Genomic DNA, 26038 nt, shown 5'->3' on the forward strand with positions numbered 1-26038 from the left:
TCTGACATCTTACTAATATCTGTATCAATTAGTTCCCCTGCTGTCGATACTGCCTCTTCGTTTTTCTGTTCTGTTTTGTTTTGTTTTCGGTGAGTTTTCCAGTCTTGTTTTTTGTCCAGAGAAGAATAGATGAATGAGAGAGCAAAGTTTTAAAAGGGTAACAACAACGACCTCAGAAAAAATATATTTACCAAATCAGAAGGGACCCAAACCTGGGGAAAGAAGAAAGGAAAAAAAAAAAAAAAATATATATATATATATATATATATATATATATGTAGGCTGGTTAATAGAACAGAGACAAACACTTGATTTTGGGTTAATTTTGATCTGTTAGAAGAATCTGCCTCCCATAATTTTAAAGAAGGAAAAACTTATATATATTTATATGTATACATATATATGTGTAAGGGTAAACATGTACATGTACATACACATATGTATGTATGTGTAAAACTGATGAAAGGATAGACTATGACTCAAAAGATGAAAATTTAAAAAAAAAGATTTTTGAAAAGGAATTGATAAGTTGGTTGATTTAAAAAAATGAGAATGTCGGGGTGCCTGGATGGCTCAGTGGGTTAAAGCCTCTGCCTTCAGCTTAGGTCATGATTCCAGGGTCCTGGGATCGAGCCCCACATCAGGCTCTCTCTTCAGTGGGGAGGGTGCTTCCTCCTCTCTCTCTGCCTACTTGGGATCTCTGTCTGTCAAATGAATAAATACAATCTAATATATATATATTTAAATGAGAATGTGATTAGGCTGGACATTAAAACAAAGCCATATTCTAGATTTTGGGAATATTTTTGGCTGTTGGAAGAAACTATCCCAAAATTTTAAAGAAAGAAAATCTTACATGTATATAAAAATAAGGTTAAATACAATGAAGGGATAGAATGTGGCTATAAAAATAAAAATTAAAAAACAGATTTTTATTTTTATTTTTTTTAAAAATTTTATTTATTTATTTGACAGATAGAGATCACAGAGAAGCAGGCAGAGAGAGAGAGAGGAAGGGAAACAGGCTCCCTGCTGAGCAGAGAGCCCAATGCGGGACTCGATCCCAGGACCCTGAGACCATGACCTGAGCCGAAGGTAGAGGCTTAACCCACTGAGCTACCCAGGCGCCCCAAAAAAACAGATTTTTAAAAGGCATTGATATGATAAAATGGTTAAAATAGGAATGAGGAAAAAATAGACAAAGGAAAAATAAGGAAATTTTTAAAAATTTAGCTTTGAAAGGCAAAAGAATTATGGGTTGGAGGGACACATAAGTTCTATGTAACTGTATTCCCCTACCACTGGTGTTTTGCGGTTTTCATTGATCAGTAAATTTGGTCTTAGCTGGATGTTTTTTCTGATAATATGGGGGGGGCATTACAGTGGCTGTCAAATATTTTTGCACAATACGGAATTGCAGTTCCCTTGCCAGGGGCCAGACTAAACAATTTGCTCGAGTTTGCTCTCAGTAGATTTTGTTCCCCGAATGCTTTCTGTATAGCTTTGGAGGACAAGAATGAAGATGGCAGCCTCCCAATCTCTGACCCAGAGGAGTCAAGAGCTCAAGGTCCTACTCCTCAGTACATCCTCAGGGAAAAACAATCACTCTTGTATCCCTGTTCTCTCACCACACTCTGTGGTCAGCCAGCCTGTGACCAAGTGTTTCTATCTCTGGCACATGGTCCCACTTGGAATCTCCAAACCCAGCAGATTCCTGAAGTGTGCTCCTGCACTGCCCCTCCTGGTGGAGAAGGGAGAGGGGTCTCCCTGTATCTGCCACTTGTGGGGTCCCTTCTTGAAGAGTGATCTGAAGGTGCCTCATATAATGGTTTAAGGTAATCCTGAGCTGAGTGCCCACTCCTTAGCTCCATCTCTGCAGCTGGCTTCCCCACTCCAAGACTTGGGTGTTTGCCATACTCAGGCACCCCTGGTCTTTCTGTGACCCTGAAGACCCTGAGACCAACTGTCCCAGTGAGGGCTTCACCCCCTGATTAGCCTCTGGAGCAATGTCCCTCAGTGGAACTCACTTCTAAAAGTTCTGATTTTGTGCTCTGCTGATTTACCATTTGCCAGGAGCCGGCCCCTCCCCAACCATGGTCTATCATTCAGTATATTGCCTCAGATTCACTTTTCCACAGATACTTCCTTCCAGAAAGCAGATGCTTTCCTGTTCATAGAATTGCTTCTATTCTTTTCTTTGATCTCCCGTTGAATTTGTAGGTGTTCAGAATGGTTTGATAACTGTCTAACTGAATTTCTGAGACCAGACAAAATTTAGGTCTCCTACTCCTCTGCCGTCTTGCTCCTCCCCCTCCCTATCCCCAATATTTTGAAATAATAGTTAACATCTCTTAAGTTTTTACTGTTTTTCAGGCACTGTCCTAAGCTCTTTATATATTATAATTTTTTTATTCATCATTATTGTGTATGAACTTGGTACTATGATTATGTCCATTTTACAGATGGGAAAATTGTGCTTAAAGTAGTTAAGTAACTGGTTAAAATTCCCACAGATTTTTAAGTAACAATATGGGCATTTAATCACGTCATCCGAGCTCTAGCATTTGTGACCTTAACAGCTATACCATAAGATCTCACATATATAGCAAGATGATGCAAAGTCAGGCCATATAGACTGGGATTTAATCACTTAAAAAGAGTCAGTCCATATTTGATTGTTTCCCCATTACTATATATTAGGTTGAACTGTGTGAAATTGATTTTTTTGGAGGTTAAAAGTGTTCAAATATTAGCATTTTAAATTTTTTTTATAGTTTTTTATTTATTTGAGATATCGAAAGACACACACACAGAGATAGAGAGAGAGAGAGAGGGAGAAAGCAGGGGAAGGAGCAGAGGGAGAGGGAGAAGCAGACTCCCCACTGAGCAGGGAGCCCATTGCAAGGGTCAACCTCAGGACCCTGGGATCACGACCCAAGCCAAAGGCAGGCACTTAACTGACTAAGCCACCCAGGTGCCCCAATTTTATATGCCTTAATTTAATGCTTCCCATTGTCTAAAAGTTAGACTCTAACCTTCTGTGTTTTGGTCAGTACAATCACATTTTCTCTTGTTTTGCTTTAAACAAAAAGTCGTCATTTTTGGCCAGCTTCTTCTGGAAAAGAACTCTCCAGAGGTTTAAAGATGGTGGCAAAATTTTGAGTCTTTCTCTTCTTCCTTCCCAGAGTAGCTTCCAGCTTCCTAAATTCTGACAAGAACCGCATAGGGAGCAGTTACAAGAAAACCATTTACAAGGAATACAGAGATGGCTCATACATGGATGAAATGGTCCAGCCAGCTTGGTTGGGTTTCTTGGGACCAGTGTTGCAGGCTGAGGTGGGAGATGTCATCCTTATCCACCTGAAGAATTTTGCCTCTCGCCCCTACACCATACACCCCCATGGCGTTTTCTATGAAAAGGACTCAGAAGGTAAATCAGACCACCCTTTCTTTCTCCCTTTCACAATAGATACTGCATTTCTTTTACTAACATTTAAGAGAGAGGAGCTAGGAATGAAAATAGACTTTTTTTCCTCTTTATTGATCTGAGGTGGCAGGGACATTCCCAGAAAAACTGATAACTAATGTTATCACTTCTGCTGTTCATATGTTGTGGTTCTGGAAAAGCCACTTCCCCTCTCTGGGCCTCGTATTTTTCATTAGGTATATGGAGATTCAATCTCTTTTATCATGAAGAATTACTTGAATGACATTTCCATAAAATAATTGGCTGTTCTTTGGAAAGAAGAGAGTGTGCTGTGAATATAAAGGGACACTATTCCAGTATCGTGTCTTCTGAAAGGTCCAAAGGTCCATTACTTTTTCTTAAGAGCAGTTTACTAATATGTATCTCCCACCCAGTGGCTTATAATAATGACGCAACAGTGAGTGACTACTGTATAAAGGGAATCCAGGTTTTGACTGGCCCACTAATTCCTGTATAGCCTTGGACAAGTTAGTTTTCCTGTTTTCTCCTCCATAAAAAGGGTAATTGGACCAACTGATCATTAAGTTGGTTTCATGTTTTTTAATTTAAATTGTACTATAGTTAACGTATAGTGTTGTATTAGTTTCAGATATACAATACAGTGATTCAACAATTCCATACCTCAACTGGTGCTCATCACAAGTTCCCTCCTCAATTTTTATCACCTATTTCACACATCTCCCTACCCACCTCCCCTTGGTAATCGTCAGTTTGTTCTCTGTAGCTAAGAGGTTTATAGCTTTTTCTTGGTTTGTCTTTATTTTTCCCATTTGCTCATTTGATCTATGTCTTAAATTCTACATGTAAGTGAAATTATTTGGTATTTTTCTTTCTCTTACTGACATATTTTGCTTAGCATAATACTCTCTAGCTCCACTCACGTCATTGCAAATGGCAAGATTTCATTCTTTTATATGATTAAATTATATTCCATTGTATATATATACACCACACCCTTATCCGTTCATCAATGGATAGACACTTAGCTTGCTTCCATAATTTGGCTATTGTAAATCATGTTGTCATAAACATAGGGGTGTTGGTAGCCCCTCCGAATTAGTATTTTGTATTTTGGAGGGTAAATACCCAGTGGTGTAATTGCTGGATCATAGTGTAGTTCTATTTTTAATGTTAGGAGGAACTTAATTTGGCTTTAGATTACAGGGTGATGGATATTAAGGATGGCTCGTGTTGTGATGTGCACTGGGTATTATACATTACTAATGAATCATTGGACACTACATCAAAAACTAATGTGGCTAACTGAACATTATATATATATATATGTGTGTGTGTGTGTGTGTATATATATATAATCTTTAAAAAGATTGAAATTGGGTGTGTCAGGCCAAAGCACGCTGCCACGTTGGCTGCAAAGCAGCAGTTCTCCAGAGCCAGCTGGCGCTCCAGGTAGCAGCCACACAGCCCCAGCGCCTCAGTCACCTGCAGGTAGCTGGCGGCCTCCAGTGTGTCTTCCACCGTTTCCATGGACAGCGGCAGCCAGGCCATGTAAATGAAGTCCAGCAAGCGCTGCAGGCTGGCTGCCAACGACACGTGTAGGGGGATCATGCTGGCCCTGGATTCCCGGGTGTGGCTCTTGAACAGAGCTCTGAAGTAGTCGCTGGAACATGGGAGCAGAGACCTATGTGCCTGGAACTCGGTGCCCTCAGCATCCAGCATCACGTCGCACAGGAAGCCCTCAGCGCACAGGGCCTGATAGCCGGAGGAGGAGTCAAGATGGCAGAGAAGTAGCAGGCTGAGACTACTTCAGCTAGCAGGAGATGAGCTAGATAGCTTATCTAAAGATTGCAAACACCTGCAAATCCATCGGCAGATTGAAGAGAAGAAGAAAAGCAATTCTAGAAACAGAAAAACAACCACTTTCTGAAAGGTAGGACTGGCAGAGAAGTGAATCCAAAGCGTCGGGAAGACAGACCCCGGGGGGAAGGGCTGGGTCCCGGCAAGCGGTGGAACAACGGAGCACAAAATCAGGACTTTGAAAAGTCTGTTCCGCTGAGGGACATCGCTCCAGAGGCTAAACTGGGGCAAAGCCCACGTGGGGTCAGCGTGGCCTCAGGTCCCGCAGGGCAGAAGGATCGGGGGTGTCTGAGTGTCGCAGAGCTTGTGGGTATTGGAATGGAAAAGCCTGCTACAGAGACAGAGCTGACAGTAAGCTCACAGCTCGGTGTTACCTTGAACAGGCCACAGGCTAGTGAGCTCAGAGCGCAGCCGGAGGTCAGGCAGACCGGAGTTACTGGGCGCTGTTCTCTGAGGATGCACTGAGGAGTGGGGCCCCGGGCTCTCGGATCCTCTGGGCCAGAGACCAGGAGGCCGCCATTTGTATTCCCATTCTCTGGAACTCTAAGGAAAGCGCTCAAGGAACAAAAGCTCCTGAAAGCAAACCTGAGCGGATTACTCAGCCCGGCCCCTGGTAAGGGTGGTGAAATTCCGCCTGTGGCAAAGACACTTGAGATTCACTACAACAGGCCCCTCCACCAGAAGATTAACAAGAAATCCAGCCAAGACCAAGTTCACCTACAAAGGAGTGTGGTTTAATAACAAGGAGAGCAGCACAATTCCAGGGGAGGAGAAAGCAAAGCACGGAACTCATGGCTATGTCCCTGTGACTTTTTAGTCTTGCAGCTAATTTATGTTTTTTTTTTTCATTTTTTTCTCTTCTTCTGCTAATTTTTTTTAAATTTTACCCTTTTATTTTTTAACGTTTTTTCTTTTTTATACTTTTCTTTATTCATTTTCTTTTTTTAATTCCTTTTTTTCTTTCTCTTTCTTTCTTTCTTTTTGAACCTCTTTTTATCCCCTTTCTCCCCCCTCACGATTTGGGATCTCTTCTGATTTGGTTAAAGCATATTTTCCTGGGGTTGTTGCCACCCTTTTAGTATTTTACTTGCTCCTTTATATACTCTTAGCTGGACAAAATGACAAGGCAGAAAAATTACCCCCCCCCCAAAAAAAAAGAACAAGATGCAGTACTGAAGGCTAGGGACCTAATCAATACAGACATTGGTAATATGACAGATCTAGAGTTCAGAATGACAATTCTCAAGGTTCTAGCTGGGCTCTAAAAAGGCATGGAAGATATTAGAGAAAACCTATCCAGAGATATAAAAGCCCTTTCTGGAGAAATAAAAGAACTAAAATCTAACCAAGTTGAAATCAAAAAAGCTATTAATGAGGTGCAATCAAAAATGGAGGCTCTCACTGCTAGGATAAATGAGGCAGAAGAAAGAATTAGCGATATAGAAGACCAAATGACAGAAAATAAAGAAGCGAGCAAAAGAGGGACAAACAGCTACTGGATCACGAGGGGAGAATTCGAGAGATAAGTGACACCATAAGATGAAACAACATTAGAATCATTGGGATTCCAGAAGAAGAAGAAAGAGAAAGGGGAGCAGAAGGTATACTGGAGAGAATTATTGGGGAGGATTACCCCAAAATGGCAGGGGAACGAGCATCAAAATTCAGGAGGTTCAGGGAATGCCCCTCAAAAGAAATAAGAATAGGCCCACACCCCATCACCTAGCAGTAAAATTTACAAGCCTTAGTGACAGAGAATCCTGAAAGCAGCCCAGGAAAAGAAGTCTGTAACATACAATGGTATAAATATTAGATTGGCAACTGACTTATCCACAGAGACGTGGCAGGCCAGAAAGAGCTGGCATGATGTTTTCAGAGCACTAAACGAGAAAATCATGCAGACAAGAATACTATATCTGGCTTGGCTATCATTGAAAATAGAAGGAGAGATTAAAAGCATCCAGGACAAACAAAAACTGAAAGAATTTGCAAACACCAAACCAGCTCTACAGGAAATATTGAAAGGGGTCCTCTAAGCAAAGAGAGAGCCTACAAGTGGTAGATCAGAAAGGAACAGAGACAATATATAGTAACAGGAACCTTACAGGCAATACAATGGCACTAAATTCATATCTCTCTATAGTTACCCTGAATGTTAATGGGCTAAATGCCCCAATCTAAAGACACAGGGTATCAGAATTGATAAAAAACAAAACCCATCTATATGTTGCCTCCAAGAAACTCATTTTAAGCCCGAAGACTCCTCCAGATTGAAAGTGGGGAGGGGGTGGAAAGGAATTTACCATGCTAATGGACATCAGAAGAAAGCAGGAGTGGCAATCCTTATATCAGATCCATTAGATTTTGAGCCAAAGACTATAATAAGAGATGAGCAAGGACACTAATCATACTCAAAGGGTCTGTCCAACAAGAAGATCTAACAGTTTTAAATATCTATGCGCCCAACGTGGGAGCAGCCAAATATATAAACCAATTAATAACAAAATCAAAGAAACACATCAACAATAATACATTAATAGTAGGGGACTTTAACACTCCCCTCACTGAAATGGACAGATCATCCAAGCAAAAGATCAGTAAGGAAATAAAGGCCTTAAACGACACACTGGACCAGATGGACATCACATATATATTCAGAATATTCCATCCCAAAGCAACAGAATACACATTCTTCTCTAGTGCACATGGAACATTCTCCAGAATAAATCACATCCTCGGTCCTAAGTCAGGACTCAACTGGTATCAAGAGATTGGGATCATTCCCTGCATATTTTCAGATCACAATGCTCTGAAGCTAGAAATCAACCACATGAGGAATTTTGGAAAGAACCCAAATACATGGAGACTAAACAGCATCCTTCTAAAGAATGAATGGGTCAACCGGGAAATTAAAGAACAATTGAAAAAAAAAATCATGAAAACAAATGATTCAAAATTGTGAGACACAACAAAGGCAGTCCTGAGAGGAACATATATAACGGTACAAGCCTTTCTCAAGAAACAAGAAAGGTCTCAGGTACATAACCTAACCCTACACCTAAAGGAGCTGGAGAAAGAACAGGAAAGAAACCCTAAGCCCAGCAGGAGAGGAGAAATTGTAAAGATCACAGCAGAAATCAATGAAATAGAAACCAAAAAAACAATACAGCAAATCAACAAAACTAGGAGCTGGTTCTTTGAAAGAATTAATAAAATTGATAAACCCTTGGCCAGACTTATCAAAAAGAAAAGAGAACGGACCCAAATAAATAAAATCATGAATGCAAGAGGAGAGATCACAACTAACACAAAGAAATACAAACTATTATAAGAACATACTATGAGCAACTCTACGCCAATAAATTTGACAATCTGGAAGAAGTGGATGCATTGCTAGAAACATATAAACTACTACAACTCAACCAGGAAGAAATAGAAAGCCTGAACAGACCCATAACCAGGAAGGAGATTGAAACAGTCCTTAAAAATCTCCAAACAAACAAAAGCCCAGGGCCAGATGGCTTCCCGGGGGAATTCTACCAAACATTTAAAGAAGAACTAATTCCTATTCTCCTGAAACTGTTCCAAAAAATAGAAATGGAAGGATAACTTCCAAACTCATTTTATGAGGCCAGCATCACCTTGATCCCAAAACCAGACAAGGATCCCATCAAAAAAGAGAGCTATAGACCAATATCCTTGCTGAACAGAGATGCGAAAATTCTCACCAAAATACTAGTCAATAGGATTCAACAGTACATTAAAAGGATTATTCACCACGACCAAGTGGGATTTATTCCAGGGCTGCAAGGTTGGTTCAACATCCGCAAATCAGTCAATGTGATACAGCACATCAATAAAAGAAAGAACAAGGGCCATATGATACTCTCAATAGATGCTGAAAAAGCATTTGACAAAGTGCAGCATCCCTTCCTGATCAAAACTCTTCAAAGTGTAGGGATAGAGGGCACATACCACAATATCATCAAAGCCATCTATGAAAAACCTACTTCAAATATCATCCTCAATGGAGAAAACCTGAAAGCTTTTCTGCTAAGGTCAGGAACATGGCAGGGATGTCCACTTTCACCACGGCTATTCAACATAGTACTAGAGGTCCTAGCCTCAGCAATCAGACAACAAAAGGAAATTAAAGGCATCCAAATCGGCAAAGAAGAAGTCAAGTTATCACTCTTCGCAGATGATATGATCCTATATGTGGAAAACCCAAAAGACTCCACTCCAAAACTGCTAGAACTTGTCCAGGAATTCAGTAAAGTGTCAGGATATAAAATCAATGCACAGAAATCAGTTGCATTTCTCTACACCAACAACAAGACATAAGAAAGAGAAATTAAGGAGTCAATCCCATTTACAATTGCACCCCAAACCATAAGATACCTAGGAATAAACCTAACCAAAGAGGCACAGAATCTATACTCAGAAATCTATAATGTACTCATGAAAGAAATTGAGGAAGACACAAAGAAATGGAAAAATGTTCCACGCTCCTGGATTGGAAGAATAAATATTGTGAAAATGTCTATGCTACCTAAAGCAATCTACACATTTAATTCAATTCCTATCAAAGTATCATCCATCTTTTTCAAAGAAATGGAACAAATAATTCTAAAATTTATGTGAAACTAGAAAAGACCTCGAATACCCAAAGGGATATTAAAAAAGAAAGCCAAAGTTGGTGGTATCACCATTCCGGCCTGCAGGCTCTATTACAAAGCTATCATCATCAAGACAGCATGGTACTGGCACAAAAACAGACAAATAGATCAATGGAACAGAATAGAGAGCCCAGAAATAGACCCTCAACTCTATGGTCAAATAATCTTTGACAAAGCTGGATAGAATGTCCAATGGAAAAAAGACAGCCTCTTCAATAAATGGTCTGGGAAAATTGGACAGCCACATGCAGAAAAATGAAATTGGACCATTTCCTTACAAAACACACGGAAATAGACTCAAAATGGATGAAGCACCTCAATGTGCAAAAGGAATCCATCAAAACCCTTGAGGAGGACACATACAGCAACCTCTGCGACCCTAGCCGCAGCAGCATCTACCTAGGAACATCGCCAAAGGCAAGGGAAGCAAGGGCAAAAATGAACTATTGGGATTTCATCAAGATCAAAACTTTTGCAGAGCAAAGGAAACAGTTAACAAAATCAAAAGACAACTGACAGAATTGGAGAAGATATTTGTATACGACATATCAGATAAAGGACTAGTGTCCAAAATCTATAAAGAACTTAGCAAACTCAACACCCAAAGAACAAATAATCCAATCAAGAAATGGGCAGAGGACATGAGCAGGCATTTCTGCAAAGAAGACATCCAGATGGCCAACAGACACATGAAAAAGTGCTCCATATCACTCGGCATCAGGGAAATAGAAATCAAAACCACAATGAGATAACACCTCACACCAATCAGAATGGCTAAAATCAACAAGTCAGGAAATGACAGATGCTGGCGAGGATGCGGAGAAAGGAGAACCCTCCTACACTGTTGGTGGGAATGCAAGCTGGTGTAACCACTCTGGAAAACAGCATGGAGAGAGTTTCCTCAAAATGTTGAAAATAGAACTGCCCTATGACCCAGCAATTGCACTACTGGGTATTTACCTTAAATATACAAATGTAGTGATCCAAAGGGGCACGTGCACCCGAATGTTTATAGCAGCAACGTCCACAGTAGCCAAACTGTGGAAAGAACCTAGATGTCCATCAAACGATGAATGGATCACGAAGATGTGGTATATATACACAATGGAATACTATGCAACCATCAAAAGAAATGAAATCTTGCCATTCGCGACAACATGGATGGAACTAGAGCGTATCATGCTTAGCGAAATAAGTCAAGCAGAGACAGACAACTATCATATGATCTCTCTGATATGAGGAAGTGGTGATGCAGCATGGGGGCTTAAGTGGGTAGGAGAAGAATCAATGAAACAAGATGGGATTGGGGGGAGACAAACCATAATGGACTCAATCCCCAAAACAAACTGAGGTTTGCTGGGGGGAGGGGGTTTGGGATAAGGGGGGTGGAATTATGGACATTGGGGAGGATATGTGCTTTGGTGAGTGCTGTGAAGTGTGTAAACCTGGCGATTCACAGACCTGTACCCCTGGGGATAAAGATCTATGTTTATAAAAAATAAAAAAATTAAAAAAGAAAAAAGATTGAAATTCTGTAATTGCTTTCTGTTTTCCAAAGTGAGTGCTTGATGGGGGGGATTCTGTTTTCTTTCTCACTTCTGTGCCACTGGTTTTATACTAGGATACTACTGGATCAGGCTGTGAAGCACTTTCCATGGCCATGGCTCCTTCTCCAATGGTTGTCACCTTTCTACCCATTGTTGATGTGAGGTCTGGGATTCTTCAGCTGCATATTACCTGAATGTGTATCCTCAGGTTGTGAGGGCCACTGTCCCATATGTCAGCCCTCTCTTGGCTTCTATATGTGCCAGGCTCCCTCTCACTCACCCTGAGACTGGGCATGTACAATTTCATTTTCTAGGCTCTTTATACCCAGATGGCTCCTCTGGTCGGTTAAAAGCTGATGACTCTGTTCCTCCGGGAGGCAGTCACATTTACAACTGGACCATTCCAGAAGGACATGCACCCACTGATGCTGACCCAGCATGCCTCACCTGGATCTACCATTCTCATGTAGATGCTCCACGAGACATTGCAACTGGCCTCATTGGACCCCTTATCACATGTAAAAGAGGTACAGGCCTCACAGGGATCTATTGAGATGCAGTGTGGGATATCTACAGGAAACAGTGATGTAGCTGAATCACTTACATACTAAACAGCAACCTGAATGCATGTTAATTCAGTGCCCTTGTTTATTAGCAGGAATAAACCCTGCTAAATTTTTTCCACTATTTTCCCTACTTCATTACCTTTTAAAATTTTTGATAGTTTCTCAATTTCATTTTAAAACCTCGAGGTAGTAATTATGGGAGTCAAATCACAGAAACAAAGTGTGTGATAGGAGTTTAAGTATGGTTTGGATCAAAAGTGTAGCCATCGGGATCAGGAGAGTACTGGGGAACTTCGTTGGACATATGGTATGTTTAAGTATTGTCAGACTTGGAAGACCTGGGTGTTGTAGGAGAATGGTTAGATTAAGGCCCTGGGTTGAAGATACAGGCAGGTATGGTGGGTGGAAATTAGTCTAGGTCCTATACATCCAATCTTCAAGTCCTAGGCTCAACTGAATTGTGTTTAACTGGGGAAATAGAAATTAGGGGCAGAAGACCTTATCTGCTTTTCTGTTGACAAAAGACTCCTAAGGCCCCATCTTTCTATTTACTTTCATGAGTACCCCTTGAAGGTTGCTGGTACTAAGGAGAGAAGGTTCTCAAAAGCACATTTCTTACTTACTCTAGGTACTCTAGATGAGAATTCCCCTCGAAAGCGGAAGGATGTGGATAATGATTTCTTCCTGTTCTTCAGTGTGGTAGATGAGAACCTTAGCTGGCATATTGATGAGAACATTCTCACTTACTGCTCAGATCCTACCTCAGTAGACAAAGAAGATGCAGCCTTTCAGGAAAGCAATAGGATGCACGGTGAGCTGGGAGAGGGTGGCCACGCCATGACAGTAAAGACTGATGGAAGGTTTACATTGGGCCTAGCATTTGGTGGGTACTTCCATATATCTCATAAGAACTAAAAGTAGTAGGTACCTCTTTCCTGTTTTTAGCCCTCACAGGAACTAGGTACTAGTTAAGTACTAGGTAAAATTTCCTTGTTTTTCCTATGAGGAAATTGAGGCTCCAGGATTACAGAGCAGAAAAAAAAAATGCACAGCTAAAATTCCAACACTGGTCTGTCTCACTGCAGAGAGGTGCTCTTGCCATTAGGTATCTTGCCTAGGTTATTGATTTCAAAGTCATGTACTTTATTCCCAGTCCCTCAGGGTGAAGGTTGCCCCCTGATATAGTTAGTCAGTACTTCTTTGTCCTATAAAGTTTGGGATAAATACCATCTTTTGGGGGGAAAATTGTTGGCTGTAAGGAAGTTGTTTACTGCAATTAAATTTAAAACAAACTAAAGACACAAAAGCCCCGAGGCATGGGTAGATAACTGATTTTAGTAGTACAAACAAATTGATTTTATTTTCAGTTTAATTAAGAAAGAAATTTATGTCCCTTTGGTGCCAGAGATGGTCTCAAAGCCAGGCAATCCCAAAGGAAGGTGAAAAGTCAGAGGGAAGATGTAAAGGATGGTTTCAACAGTTCCAACTTCTCTGGGATTTTACGCAAATTACCTTTGATAACCATGGTAATTAGCTAACTTGAAAATTATCCTATGGAAATTTCAGAAGGAAATTGGCCTGGAAGGGAAGAATAACTTGCAAAACAAACCCCATTCATTAGAAAGCTTCCTCATATTGCTGAATTGGAATCTTGGTTCTACTACTTAACAGCTCTGTGGCCTTGGGAGAGAAGTAAATTCACTTCTCTGCGCCTTGGTTGCTTCACTCTTTGCTTGAGATCAATGATATCTGCCTATTTTACCAGGCTGTTTAGGAGATTTTAAATTAAATAAGGTATATAGTCAGTACAGTATGTTTTTAAAAAAAATTCATCTGAATGGATGGCAGACGGCAAATCTCCCATCTCCTAACTCTGATATTTTCTTTGCATTTTCCTTTGTAGCAATCAATGGCTTTGTCTTTGGGAACTTACCAGATCTAAGCATGTGTACACAGAAGCGTGTGGCATGGCACTTATTTGGCATGGGCAATGAAGTAGATGTCCACACAGCTTTCTTTCACGGGCAGATACTGACCATCAGGGGCCACCGCACTGATGTGGCTCACATCTTTCCAGCCACCTTTGTGACTGCTGAGATGGTGCCTCAGGAACCTGGCATATGGTTGATTAGCTGTCAAGTGAACAGTCACTTGCAAGGTGAGATCCAACATATTTGACACTTGAAGTATAGAACGGAGATGGCATTAATAATCATCAGGAGCTGAAGCCATAAGATAGGTCTTTCAGATGAGCCAGCTAGACATAAAGGATGAAATATTAGATTGCAATTTGGGGACCTAGCCAGATTTTCCCCTGGATCAGCCATTAACTTGCAGGGCAACCTCAGGAACATTTCTCTGGGTTTTATCTCTCTCATCTCTAACATAAGATGGTATAGAGATGGATAATCAGATTTTTAAATTGTTCTTCTTTGCTCAGAATGCTTAGGAATTAAGACCTGGAGGTATTTTCTGCTAATTAAATGGAGGGAAGGAGAGACTGAAGAAGATGAAGCCTTCTTTGGGAGATCATAGAGTCTTGTGGGCAAATAGTGACACTCCAGTTGGGACCCAATAGTAATAGGGGCAGAAGGTTTGTGTTTTGACAGTGAAAATTTTTGAAGTAATGGCATAGTGCATCTAGGAACCTCAGAGGAGAGGCAGAATGTATGAGACAATGAAAAGAATACTAGGCAAGAGATTAGAAGATTGGAGTTATTAGCTCTCTGAAAACCTTACTGTATGACTTTGTATAAGTCCCTTCCCATGTATAAGCCTCATTTGCCACACCTGTAAAATGAGGGGTTTGGTCTAAATAATCACTAAGACCCTTGTTAGCTCTTAATTTCTAGAATTATTTGATATACAATAAATTAGGTAGGGATTTGAGGTAAGGAGTTGTAGACTAGTAGGATAATGAGTCCGTGGTGGTAGGTTTGAACAACAGAGGCCACTTACCCATGCTCCATGATCCAGGGCTCTCCCTTGGTCCTAAAGATACCTGGGTAAGAGGGTATGAATGAATATAAATGGGGGTTAGGGGTGCAGCACAATAGTGAAACAAATATGGGTCTTAGGGTTTGCCAGATAAGCCTGAATTCAAATCTTCATTCTACCAGTGGTTTAATTAACTTTGGTAACTCATATAGCTTCTCTGAAAGAAGAAAATGTGCTTTTAAATTTGGCGTTAAAAAATAGGAGATTAAGCCTCAGTTTCACCACTGACTAGTCGTTTAGATTTGGGCAAGTTATTTAACCTCTCTGATCTTTTGCTTTCTTCATCTGCAAGAGGGGACATTAAAAGTCTATTTCACATGATGGTTATGAGGATTGAAGGATATATAAAGCACCTGGCTCAAGGCTTGGCATGTAGCACATATTTAACAAAAGAATGATATTAATTTTTCCTCCTTTTTTTAACCTCAAATTTCTAATTTGCAATTTTCAAGTTTTCTTGGGATGATGTGAGACTCAAACGTCTCACCTCAAATAGTATTCTTGAATGACCTATGTAAGTTGCCAAGAAAATACAAGGCAGTATCATCTATTATCCCCATGCCTTGATGTACATTTTTCCACATTTGGAGGTACTATTTAGAATGCAAATTTTCCTGACATTCCCAAGTCTGAAGTTTCATTGCCACGTATAGAAATTGTTCCATTATTTGGGGAGCTTCCCACTTTACTTACTCCTTAACTTACTCCCTTTTTTTCCCCCTTATTCCCCCTTTTTAAAATGTGGTGCTTCTACCAGTCCAGTGTGATAGACATCCCTATTCTCTCATTTACAAAACAGGGGTTAAAGCTCAACTCTAGGAAGTGACTGGCCAAAAGTCCTACAGAAATTGATAACAATTAGACTGGAACCCAAGTGTTCTGAGTTCAAACGCTACAATTGTTGCTACAATGTAAGCCTTTTGCAGAAGCAGGAATGACGATCTGGTAAATGAGTCAGTTGTGGTTAGCAGGTAAAGGTACTTGAATTCTCACATAGCCTCCCTTTCTCTTAGCTAGGTTCTTGAGGAGTGAGAGAAAGTGGCCTAGTGAAATGTGGGAGGGAAAAACATTAGAATGGAAAAGATGGGTCATCTGGCTACAAAACCTGTTGGGTGGAATGGAGCCAGCCTTGATGTTTTTCCTCCAGATGGCATGCAAGCACTCTACAAGGTCAAATCTTGCTCCACGACCTCTCCTATGAACCAACTCACAGGCAAAGTTCGGCAGTACTTCATTGAGGCCCATGAGATTCTATGGAACTATGGCCCAATGGGGCATGATGGGAGTACTGGGAAGAATTTGAGGGAACCAGGCAGGTAAGAGACAGTGAACTTCCTCCCCCTCCCTTGGGCCCAGCCCAACACCTATTAATTACTACCTCTCAAATCTCTCACTTCACTTGGGGGTTGCAATCATTGTCTGCTTGGACTTGTATAACAACTGTTAGCCAAATTCTTGTGGTCCCCTAGAGAGTGTGCTCTTGAATTTCTGTAGGGTTATGTCATATCCTCAGCAAAGGGTTCAAGCACAGTTTGAGATAGCTTCTGCTATGATCCCAGGCTTCATTAAGAAAATAAGACCCAAAAGAAGCCAGAAGAGTTGAAAAGGCATTTATCCAACTCTCCTTTATTTTACTCATTGTTTACCTCATTTCCCCTTCCTTACTTTTCTATAATATGAAAGAGGCATTTGATCAGGAGTATAAAAAGCATTCAGAGAAATACAGGAAGAGCAGGAGCAACCTACCTTGTAGCCATTCCATTATCATCCTTTTAGAGTTATTTCTCCAAATTTTCCTGTCTCATCCATTACTCAGATGTAGGCAAAATAAGGTAGAAGATTAGTTCCCTATTCAGACACTAGGTCTTAAGTTATAATGACTCACTGGGCTATCAATGATTTGTGGTCTTTTACAGAAGAGGTACTTAGTAAAAGACTAGGAGAATTTGGGGAGGAATATTCTAGGGAACCCATCATATTTATTCTTCCAGTAAGAAATAATGGGATGAATCTGAGGAAACCATAAGCAAATAAGGACTTGGGTCTCAGCATAGCTTCTAGAAATATCCCAACTGTGCTTGCTAATTTAGCAGGCTTTCATTTTGAAATGAAGAATATTTTTTAAAAGATTTTATTTATTTATTTGAGTGATACAGAGAAAGAAAGCACAAGCAGAAGGAGGGGCAGAAGGAGGGGGAAAAGCAGACCGCTGGCTGAGGGCCGAGCCAAACACAAGACTCAATCCCAGGACCCTGAGATCATGACCTGAACTGAAATCGGTTGCTTAATTGACTGACCCACCCAGGTGCCCTGAAATGAAATATATATATATATATATATTTTTTTTTTTTAATTAAGGCGAGAAATGATCTTGACTACTTGAGGATGATTAGGACAGACGTAAGGCTGTTTAACTTCAGAGGGCAGAACTGGTCCCATTGTCTGAAATTTACAAGAGAAGATTTTAGCCTACTATAAAAAAGAACTTCAACCATTAAAACTATCCAACAGTAAGAGGAATTGCTTTCTTCGAAATAAAGTCTCTTGACTTTTGAAAAATTCAAGACTTGACAATTTCTCCACATCCTTGAGACTCTGTGTATTTCTTATTAGTGGTGCCATCAAAGGAGATATCTTCATTGGGTGGAATTTAACCTGGAGGATCTCTGAGGTTCTTCCTAAATATCTATAACTTGATGAGACTGAGGATGAGATGGGGATCTATTTGAGACACAATTAAGTCATGTAACATTTGCTTTTTTTTATATGCCAGTGGCTCAGATAAATTCTTCCAGAAGAGTTCCAGTCGGATTGGGGGCACTTACTGGAAAGTCCGATATGAAGCCTTCCGAGATGAGACATTCCAGGAAAAGGTGGAGCTGGAGGAAAATAAGCATCTTGGAATCCTGGGTGAGGAATCTTTAACTTATGAAATTCATTGACTGGAACCTGAGAACTGGAGAGGGTTTAGAAACTGGAGCCTGGGGGTACCTCAGAGGTACACTTGAAACAGGCATCTCTCAAACTGAGTTCCAAGGGATAAGTGTTTGGTGGAAAAAAGTCTGAATGTGTTTGCCAAATACTAGGTTAAATGTGGTCAAATAGTATTCTTTGCTGCAGAGCTTCTCAGAGACTTGTATTTATTTTTGTTCATCAAAAATATCCAAGATGGGAATAGAGTATGTAAAATTTATCATATTTAATTACTGAAACTTTAATTAGTGAGCATCTTTTGGTAGCACTGCTATACAGATTTCACTTTTAGAAGGGCTTCTTCAGGTGTATTTCTGAAAATCTATTTAACGCAGTAAGATTGTCCAGGTTCTTGGCAATATGAGGCCAGGAACAGATCGACATTATATGCAGACATGCTTGCTGTAGTGAGGGATGCAGTACAAAGCTTAAAACCTGGTCTTGGATAAGGTTCCCAGCAGCACAGATTTGTGTAAAGCACAGTATTGAAAGGATAGAGCAAAGTTTCGTGTGGTTTAGCCACTTGGTAGAGCCAGGAAGTAAAATACATTAGATGGAAGAAAATTTTGGTAATGGAAGTAATGTAATTGGCATGTTCTGGGAATAAGTGTGTGACAGTTGATTCTAGGAGATCTGAATATGGACAATAGGCCTTACATCTGCCAGACAGGAAGATATAAAGAGCAGAAAACCACTTTGGGAAAGATGGCAGACAGTGACTATTAAGCTATCATTAGCTGGTTTACAGTATGAGTCTCAGTATTTTTTTATTCTTCAATATTTTTATTGGGGCAAAATACACATAACATAAAATTTACCATCTTAACCATTTTAGTGTACACTCCAGTGGCATTAAATACCTTCATAATGTTGTGTAACTATCACCACCATCCATCTTTATAACTCTTTCCATTTTACAAAACTGAAACTCTATACCTACCTCTGTATCTACAATACCTTCTCATTCTTCCCTCCCCCTCAATCCTGGCAACAACCATTCAACTTTCTGTCTATATGATTTTGACTACTCTAAGTATCTCATATAAGAGGAATCATACAATATTTGTCTTTCTGTGACCAGCTGATTTCACTTAGCATAAAGTCTGCAAGTGTCATCCATATTGCAACATATACAGAATTTCCTCCTTTTCCCTTAGCATCATCCCCATGCCTTTATTGTTTTACTAAAATTTTAAATTTTAATTACAATATAGTTAACAGACAGTGTTATATTAGTATCAGGTGAACAATAGTGATTCAACAATTCCATACATCATCTGGTGCTCATCAAGACAAGTGTCCTCTTTAGTCACCATCACTTTTTTTCTCTAACCATCCATCTCCTCTCATCTGGTAACCATCAGCTTGTTTTCTATTGTTAAGAGTGTATTTCTTGGTTTCTCATTCTCTCTCTTTCCATTGTTCCCTTGTTTTGTTTCTTCAATTCCACATATGAGGGAGATCATATCATATTTGTCTTTCTTTGATTGATTTATTTAATTTTGCCTTATAATCTCTAGCTCCATTTATGCTCTTGCAAATCACAAGATTCCATTCTTTTTCATGGATTAATAATATCCCACGGTATGTTCATATTTTGCGTATCCAATCAGACATTATTGGACACTTGTATTGCTTCCATGTTTTACTTATGGGAAATAATGCTACCATGAATATGGATATGCTTTTGACACGTGCTTTGTTTACCTTTCAATATAGTCACAGAAGTGGAAATTCTGAGTCCTATCATAATTTTACTTAATTTTTTAAAATTTTTAAAAATTTTTTATAAATATACATTTTTATACCAGGGGTACAGGTCTGTGAATCGCCCGGTTGACACACTTTACAGCACTCACCAATGCACATACCCTCCCTAATGTCCATAACCCCAACCCCCTTCTCCCAACCCCCTCCCCCCAGGAACCCTCAGTTTGTTTTGTGAGAATAAGAGTCACTTATGGTTTGTCTCCCTCCCAATCCTATCTTGTTTCATTGATTCTTCTCCTACCCACTTAAGCTCCCATGTTGCATCACCACTTCCTCATATCAGGGAGATCATATGATAGTTGTCTTTCTCTGCTACACTTATTTCGTTAAGCATGATACGATCTAGTTCCATCCATGTTGTCCCAAATGGAAAGATTTCATTTTTTGATGCCTGCATAGTATTCCATTGTGTATATATACCACTTCTTCTTTATCCATTCATCCATTGATGGACATCTAGGTTCTTTCCATAGCTTGGCTATTGTGGACATTGCTGCTATAAACATTCGGGTGCACGTGCACCTTCAGATCACTACGTTTGTATCTTTAGGGTAAATACCCAGTAGTGCAATTGCTGGGTCATAGGGCAGTCCTATTTTCAATATTTTGAGGAACCTCCATGCTGTTTTCCAGAGTGGTTGCACCAGCTTGCATTCCCACCAACAGTGTAGGAGGGTTCTCCTTTCTCCGCATCCTCGCCAGCATCTGTCATTTCCTGACATGTTGATTTTAGCCATTCTGACTGGTGTGAGGTGATATCTCTTTGTGGTTTTGATTTGCATTTCCCTGATGCCGAGTGATATGGAGCACATTTTCATGTGTCTGTTGGCCATCTGGATGTCTTCTTTGCAGAAATGTCTGTTCATATCGTCTGACATTTCTTGATTGGATTATTTGTTCTTTGGGTGTTGTTTTGTTGGGTTTGCTAAGTTCTTTATAGATTTTGGACACTAGTCCTTTATCTGATAGGTCGTTTGCAAATATCTTCTCCCATTCTGTCAGTTGTCTTATGATTTTGTTAACTGTTCCTTTGCTGTGCAAAAGCTTTTGATCTTGATGAAATCCCAATAGTTCATTTTTGCCCTTGCTTCCCTTGCCTTTGGCCATGTTCCTAGGAAGATGTTACTGTGGCTGAGGTCGAAGAGGTTGCTGCCTGTGTTCTCCTCATGGATTTTGATGGATTCCTTTCGCACATTGAGGTGTTTCATCCACTTTGAGTCTATTTTCGTGAGTGGTGTAAGAAAATGGTCTAATTTCATTTTTCTGCATGTGGCTGTCCAATTTCCCCAATACCATTTATTAAAGAGGCTGTCTTTTTTCCATTGGTCATTCTTTCCAGCTTTGTCGAAGATTAGTTGACCATAGAGTTGAGGGTCTATTTCTGGGCTCTCTATTCTGTTCCATTGATCTATTTGTCTGTTTTTGTGCCAGTACCATGCTGTCTTGATGATGACAGCTTTTCTTTTTCTTTTTTAATTTTTTATTTTTTATAAACATATATTTTTAAACCCAGGGGTACAGGTCTGTGAATCAACAGGTTTACACACTTCACAGCACTCACCAAAGCACATACCCTCCCCAATGTCCATAATCCCACCCTCTTCTCCCAACCCCCCTTCCCCCAGCAAACCTCAATTTGTTTTGTGAGATTAAGAGTCCCTTATGGTTTGTCTCCCTCCCAATCCCATCTTGTTTTATTGATTCTTCTTCTACCCACTTAGCCCCCATGTTGCATCACCACTTCCTCATATCAGGGAGATCATATGATAGTTGTCTTTGTCTGCTACACTTATTTCGCTAAGGGTGATACGCTCTAGTTCCATCCATGTTGTTGCAAATGGAAAGATTTCATTTCTTTTGATGGCTGCATAGTATTCCACTGTATATATGCACCACATCTTCTTTATCCATTCATCTGTTGATGGACATCTAGGTTCTTTCCAGAGTTCGGCTATTGTGGACATTGCTGCTATAAACATTCGGGTGCACGTGCCCCTTTGGATCACTACATTTGTATATTTAGGGTAAATACCCAGTAGTGCAATTGCTGGGTCATAGGGCAGTTCTATTTTCAACATTTTGAGGAACCTCCATGCTGTTTTCCAGAGAGGCTGCACCAGCTTGCATTCCCAACAACAGTGTAGGAGGGTTCCCCTTTCTCCGCATCCTCGCCAGCATCTGTCATTTCCTGACTTGTTGATTTAAGCCATTCTGACTGGTGTGAGGTGATATCTCTTTGTGGTTTTGATTTGTATTTCCCTGATGCCAAGTGATATGGAGCACATTTTCATGTGTCTGCTGGCCATCTGGATGTCTTCTTTGTAGAAATGTCTGCTCATGTAATCTGCCCATTTCTTGATTGGATTATTTGTTCTTTGGGTGTTGAGTTTGCTAAGTTCTTTATAGATTTTGGACACTAGTCCTTTATCTGATAGGTCGTTTGCAAATATCTTCTCCCATTCTGTCAGTTGTCTTTTGATTTTGTTAACTGTTTCCTTTGCTGTGCAAAAGCTTTTGATCTTGATGAAATCCCAATAGTTCATTTTTGCTTTTGCTTCCCTTGCCTTTGGTGATGTTCCTAGTAAGATGTTGCTGAGGCTGAGGTCACAGAGTTTGCTGCCTGTGTTCTCCTCAAGGGTTTTGTTGGATTCCTTTCGCACATTGAGGTGCTTCATCCATTTTGAGTCTATTTCCGTGTGTGATGTAAGGAAATGGTCCAATTTCATTTTTCTGCATGTGGCTGTCCAATTTTCCTAGACCATTTTTTGAAGAGGCTGTCTTTTTTCCATTGGACATTCTTTCCAGCTTTGTAGAAGATTATTTGACCATAGAGTTGTGGGTCTATTTCTGGGCTCTCTATTCTGTTCCATTGATCTATGTGTCTGTTTTTGTGCCAGTACCATGCTGTCTTGATGATGATAGCTTTGTAATAGAGCCTGATGTCCGGAATGGTGATACCACCAACGTTGGCTTTCTTTTTCAATATCCCTTTGGATATTCGAGGTCTTTTCTAGTTTCACATAAATTTTAGAATTATTTGTTCCATTTCTTTGAAAAAGATGGATGATACTTCGATAGGAATTGAATTAAATGTGTAGATTGCTTTAGGTAGCATAGACATTTTCACAATATTTATTCTTCCAATCCAGGAGCGTGGAACATTTTTCCATTTCTTTGTGTCTTCCTCAATTTCTTTCATGAGTACTTTATAGATTTCTGAGTATAGATTCTGTGCCTCTTTGGTTAGGTTTATTCCTAGGTATCTTATGGTTTGGGGTGCAATTGTAAATGGGATTGACTCCTTAATTTCTCTTTCTTCTGTCTTGCTGTTCGTGTAGAGAAATGCAACTGATTTCTGTGCATTGATTTTATATCCTGACACTTTACTGAATTGCTGGACAAGTTCTAGCAGTTTTGGAGTGGAGTCTTTTGGGTTTTCCACATATAGTATCATATCATCTGCGAAGAGTGATAACTTGACTTCTTCTTTACCGATTTGGATGCCTTTAATTTCCTTTTGTTGTCTGATTGCTGAGGCTAGGACTTCTAGTACTATGTTGAATAGCAGTGGTGATAATGGACATCCCTGCCGTGTTCCTGACCTTAGCGGAAAAGCTTTCAGGTTTTCTCCATTGAGGATGATATTTGCAGTGGGTTTTTCATAGATGGCTTTGATGATATTGAGGTATGTGCCCTCTATCCCTACACTTTGAAGAGTTTTGATCAGGAAGGGATGCTGCACTTTGTCAAATGCTTTTTCAGCATCTATTGAGAGTATCATATGGCTCTTGTTCTTTCTTTTATTGATGTGCTGTATCACATTGACTGATTTGCAGATGTTGAACCAACCTTGCAGCCCTGGAATAAATCCCACTTGGTCGTGGTGAATAATCCTTTTAATGTACTGTTGAATCCTATTGACTAGATTTTTGGTGAGAATTTTTACATCTCTGTTCATCAAGGATATTGGTCTATAGCTCTCTTTTTTGAGGGGATCCTTGTCTGCTTTTGGGATCAAGGTGATGCTGGCCTCATAAGTTGAGTTTGGATGTTTTCCTTTCATTTCTATTTTTTGGAACAGTTTCAGGAGAATAGGAATTAGTTCTTCTTTAAATGTTTGGTAGAATTCCCCCGGGAAGCCATCTGGCCCTGGGCTTTTGTTTGTTTGGAGATTTTTAAGGACTGTTTCAATCTCCTTCCTGGTTATGGGTCTGTTCAGGCTTTCTATTTCTTCCTGGTTGAGTTGTGGTAGTTTATATGTTTCTAGCAATGCATCCACTTCTTCCAGATTGTCAAATTTATTGGCGTAGAGTTGCTCATAGTATGTTCTTATAATAGTTTGTATTTCTTTGTGTTAGTTGTGATCTCTCCTCCTGCATTCATGATTTTATTTATTTGGGTCCTTTCTCTTTTCTTTTTGATAAGTCTGGCCAAGGCTTTATCAATTTTATTAATTCTTTCAAAGAACCAGCTCCTAGTTTTGTTGATTTGCTGTATTGTTTTTTTGGTTTCTATTTCATTGATTTCTGCTCTGATCTTTACGATTTCTCTTCTCCTGCTGGGCTTAGGGTTTCTTTCCTGTTCTTTCTCCAGCTCCTTTAGGTGTAGGGTTAGGTTGTGTACCTGAGACCTTTCTTGTTTCTTGAGAAAGGCTTGTACTGCTATATATGTTCCTCTCAGGTCTGCCTTTGTTGTGTTCCACAGATTTTGAATCAATTGTTTCCATGATTCATTTTCAATTGTTCTTTAATTTCCCGGTTGACCCATTCATTCTTTAGAAGGATGCTGTTTAGTCTCCATGTATTTGGGTTCTTTCCAAAATTCCTCATGTGGTTGAGTTCTAGCTTCAGAGCATTGTGATCTGAAAATATGCAGGGAATGATCCCAATCTTTTGATACCAGTTGAGTCCTGACTTAGGACCGAGGATGTGATTTATTCTGGAGAATATTCCATGTGCACTAGAGAAGAATGTGTATTCTGTTGCTTTGGGATGGAATATTCTGAATATATTTGTGATGTCCATCTGGTCCAGTGTGTCGTTTAAGGCCTTTATTTCCTTGCTGATCTTTTGCTTGGATGCTCTGTCCATTTCAGTGAGGGGAGTGTTAAAGTCCCCTACTATTATTGTATTATTGTTGATGTGTTTCTTTGATTTTGTTATTAATTGTTTTATATAGTTGGCTGCTCTCATGTTGGGCGCATAGATATTTAAAACTGTTAGATCTTCTTGTTGGACAGACCCTTTGAGTATGATGTGGTGTCCTTCCTCATCTCTTATTATAGTCTTTGGCTTAAAATCTAATGGATCTGATATAAGGATTGCCACTCCTGCTTTCTTCTGATGTCCATTAGCATGGTAAATTCTTTTCCACCCCTTCACTTTCAATCTGGAGGAGTCTTCGCCTTAAAATGAGTTTCTTGGAGGAAACATATAGATGAGTTTTGGTTTTTTATCCATTTTGATACCCTGTGTCTTTTGACTGGGGCATTTAGCCCATTAACATTCAGGGTAACTATTGAGAGATATGAATTTAGTGCCATTGTATTGCCTGGAAGGTTCCTGTTACTGTATAGTGTCTTTGTTCCTTTCTGATCTACCACTTGTAGGCTCTCTCTTTGCTTAGAGGACCCCTTTCAATATTTCCTGTAGAGCTGGTTTGGTGTTTGCAAATTCTTTCAGTTTTTGTCCTGGAAGCTTTTAATCTCTCCATCTATTTTCAATGATAGCCTAGCTGGATATAGTATTCTTGGCTGCATGTTTTTCTCGTTTAGTGCTCTGAAATCATCATGCCAGCTCTTTCTGGCCTGCCTGGTCTCTGTAGATAAGTCAGCTGCCAATCTAATATTTTTACCATTGTATGTTACAGACTTCTTTTCCCGGGCTGCTTTCAGGATTTTCTCTTTCTCACTAAGACTTGTAAATTGTACTATTAGGTGACGGGGTCTGGGCCTATTCTTATTGATCTTGAGGGACGTTCTCTGAACCTCCCGAATTTTTATACTCATTCCCTTTGCCATATTGGGGAAATTCTCCCCAATAATTCTCTCCAGTATACCTTCTGCTCCCCTCTCTCTTTCTTCTTCTTCTTGAATCCCAATTATTCTAATGTTGTTTCATCTTATGTTGTCACTTATCATCGAATTCTCCCCTCGTGGTCCAGTAGCTGTTTGTCCCTCTTTTGCTCAGCTTCTTTATTCTC

At 39.9% G+C, this 26038-nt stretch overlaps 1 protein-coding gene across 1 annotated transcript in view; it reads left to right on the plus strand.

Moving 5' to 3' along the window:
• Positions 1-1365: 1365 nt before the first annotated feature.
• LOC309855908 (hephaestin-like) overlaps positions 1366-26038 on the plus strand; it is a gene marked incomplete at both ends in the record, with an annotated part of 38569 nt that continues 13896 nt past the window's right edge. Inside the window, 7 exons of the mRNA XM_082716520.1 lie at positions 1366-1769; positions 3186-3430; positions 11846-12058; positions 12726-12908; positions 14001-14255; positions 16242-16410; positions 17868-18004. Coding sequence (XP_082572646.1) covers positions 1366-1769; positions 3186-3430; positions 11846-12058; positions 12726-12908; positions 14001-14255; positions 16242-16410; positions 17868-18004 — 1606 coding nt within the window. The remainder of the gene's footprint in view (positions 1770-3185; positions 3431-11845; positions 12059-12725; positions 12909-14000; positions 14256-16241; positions 16411-17867; positions 18005-26038) is intronic.

This window comes from Mustela nivalis, assembly GCF_964662115.1.
Source record: "Mustela nivalis genome assembly, chromosome: X".
In the NCBI taxonomy this organism is placed as follows: domain Eukaryota; kingdom Metazoa; phylum Chordata; class Mammalia; order Carnivora; family Mustelidae; genus Mustela; species Mustela nivalis.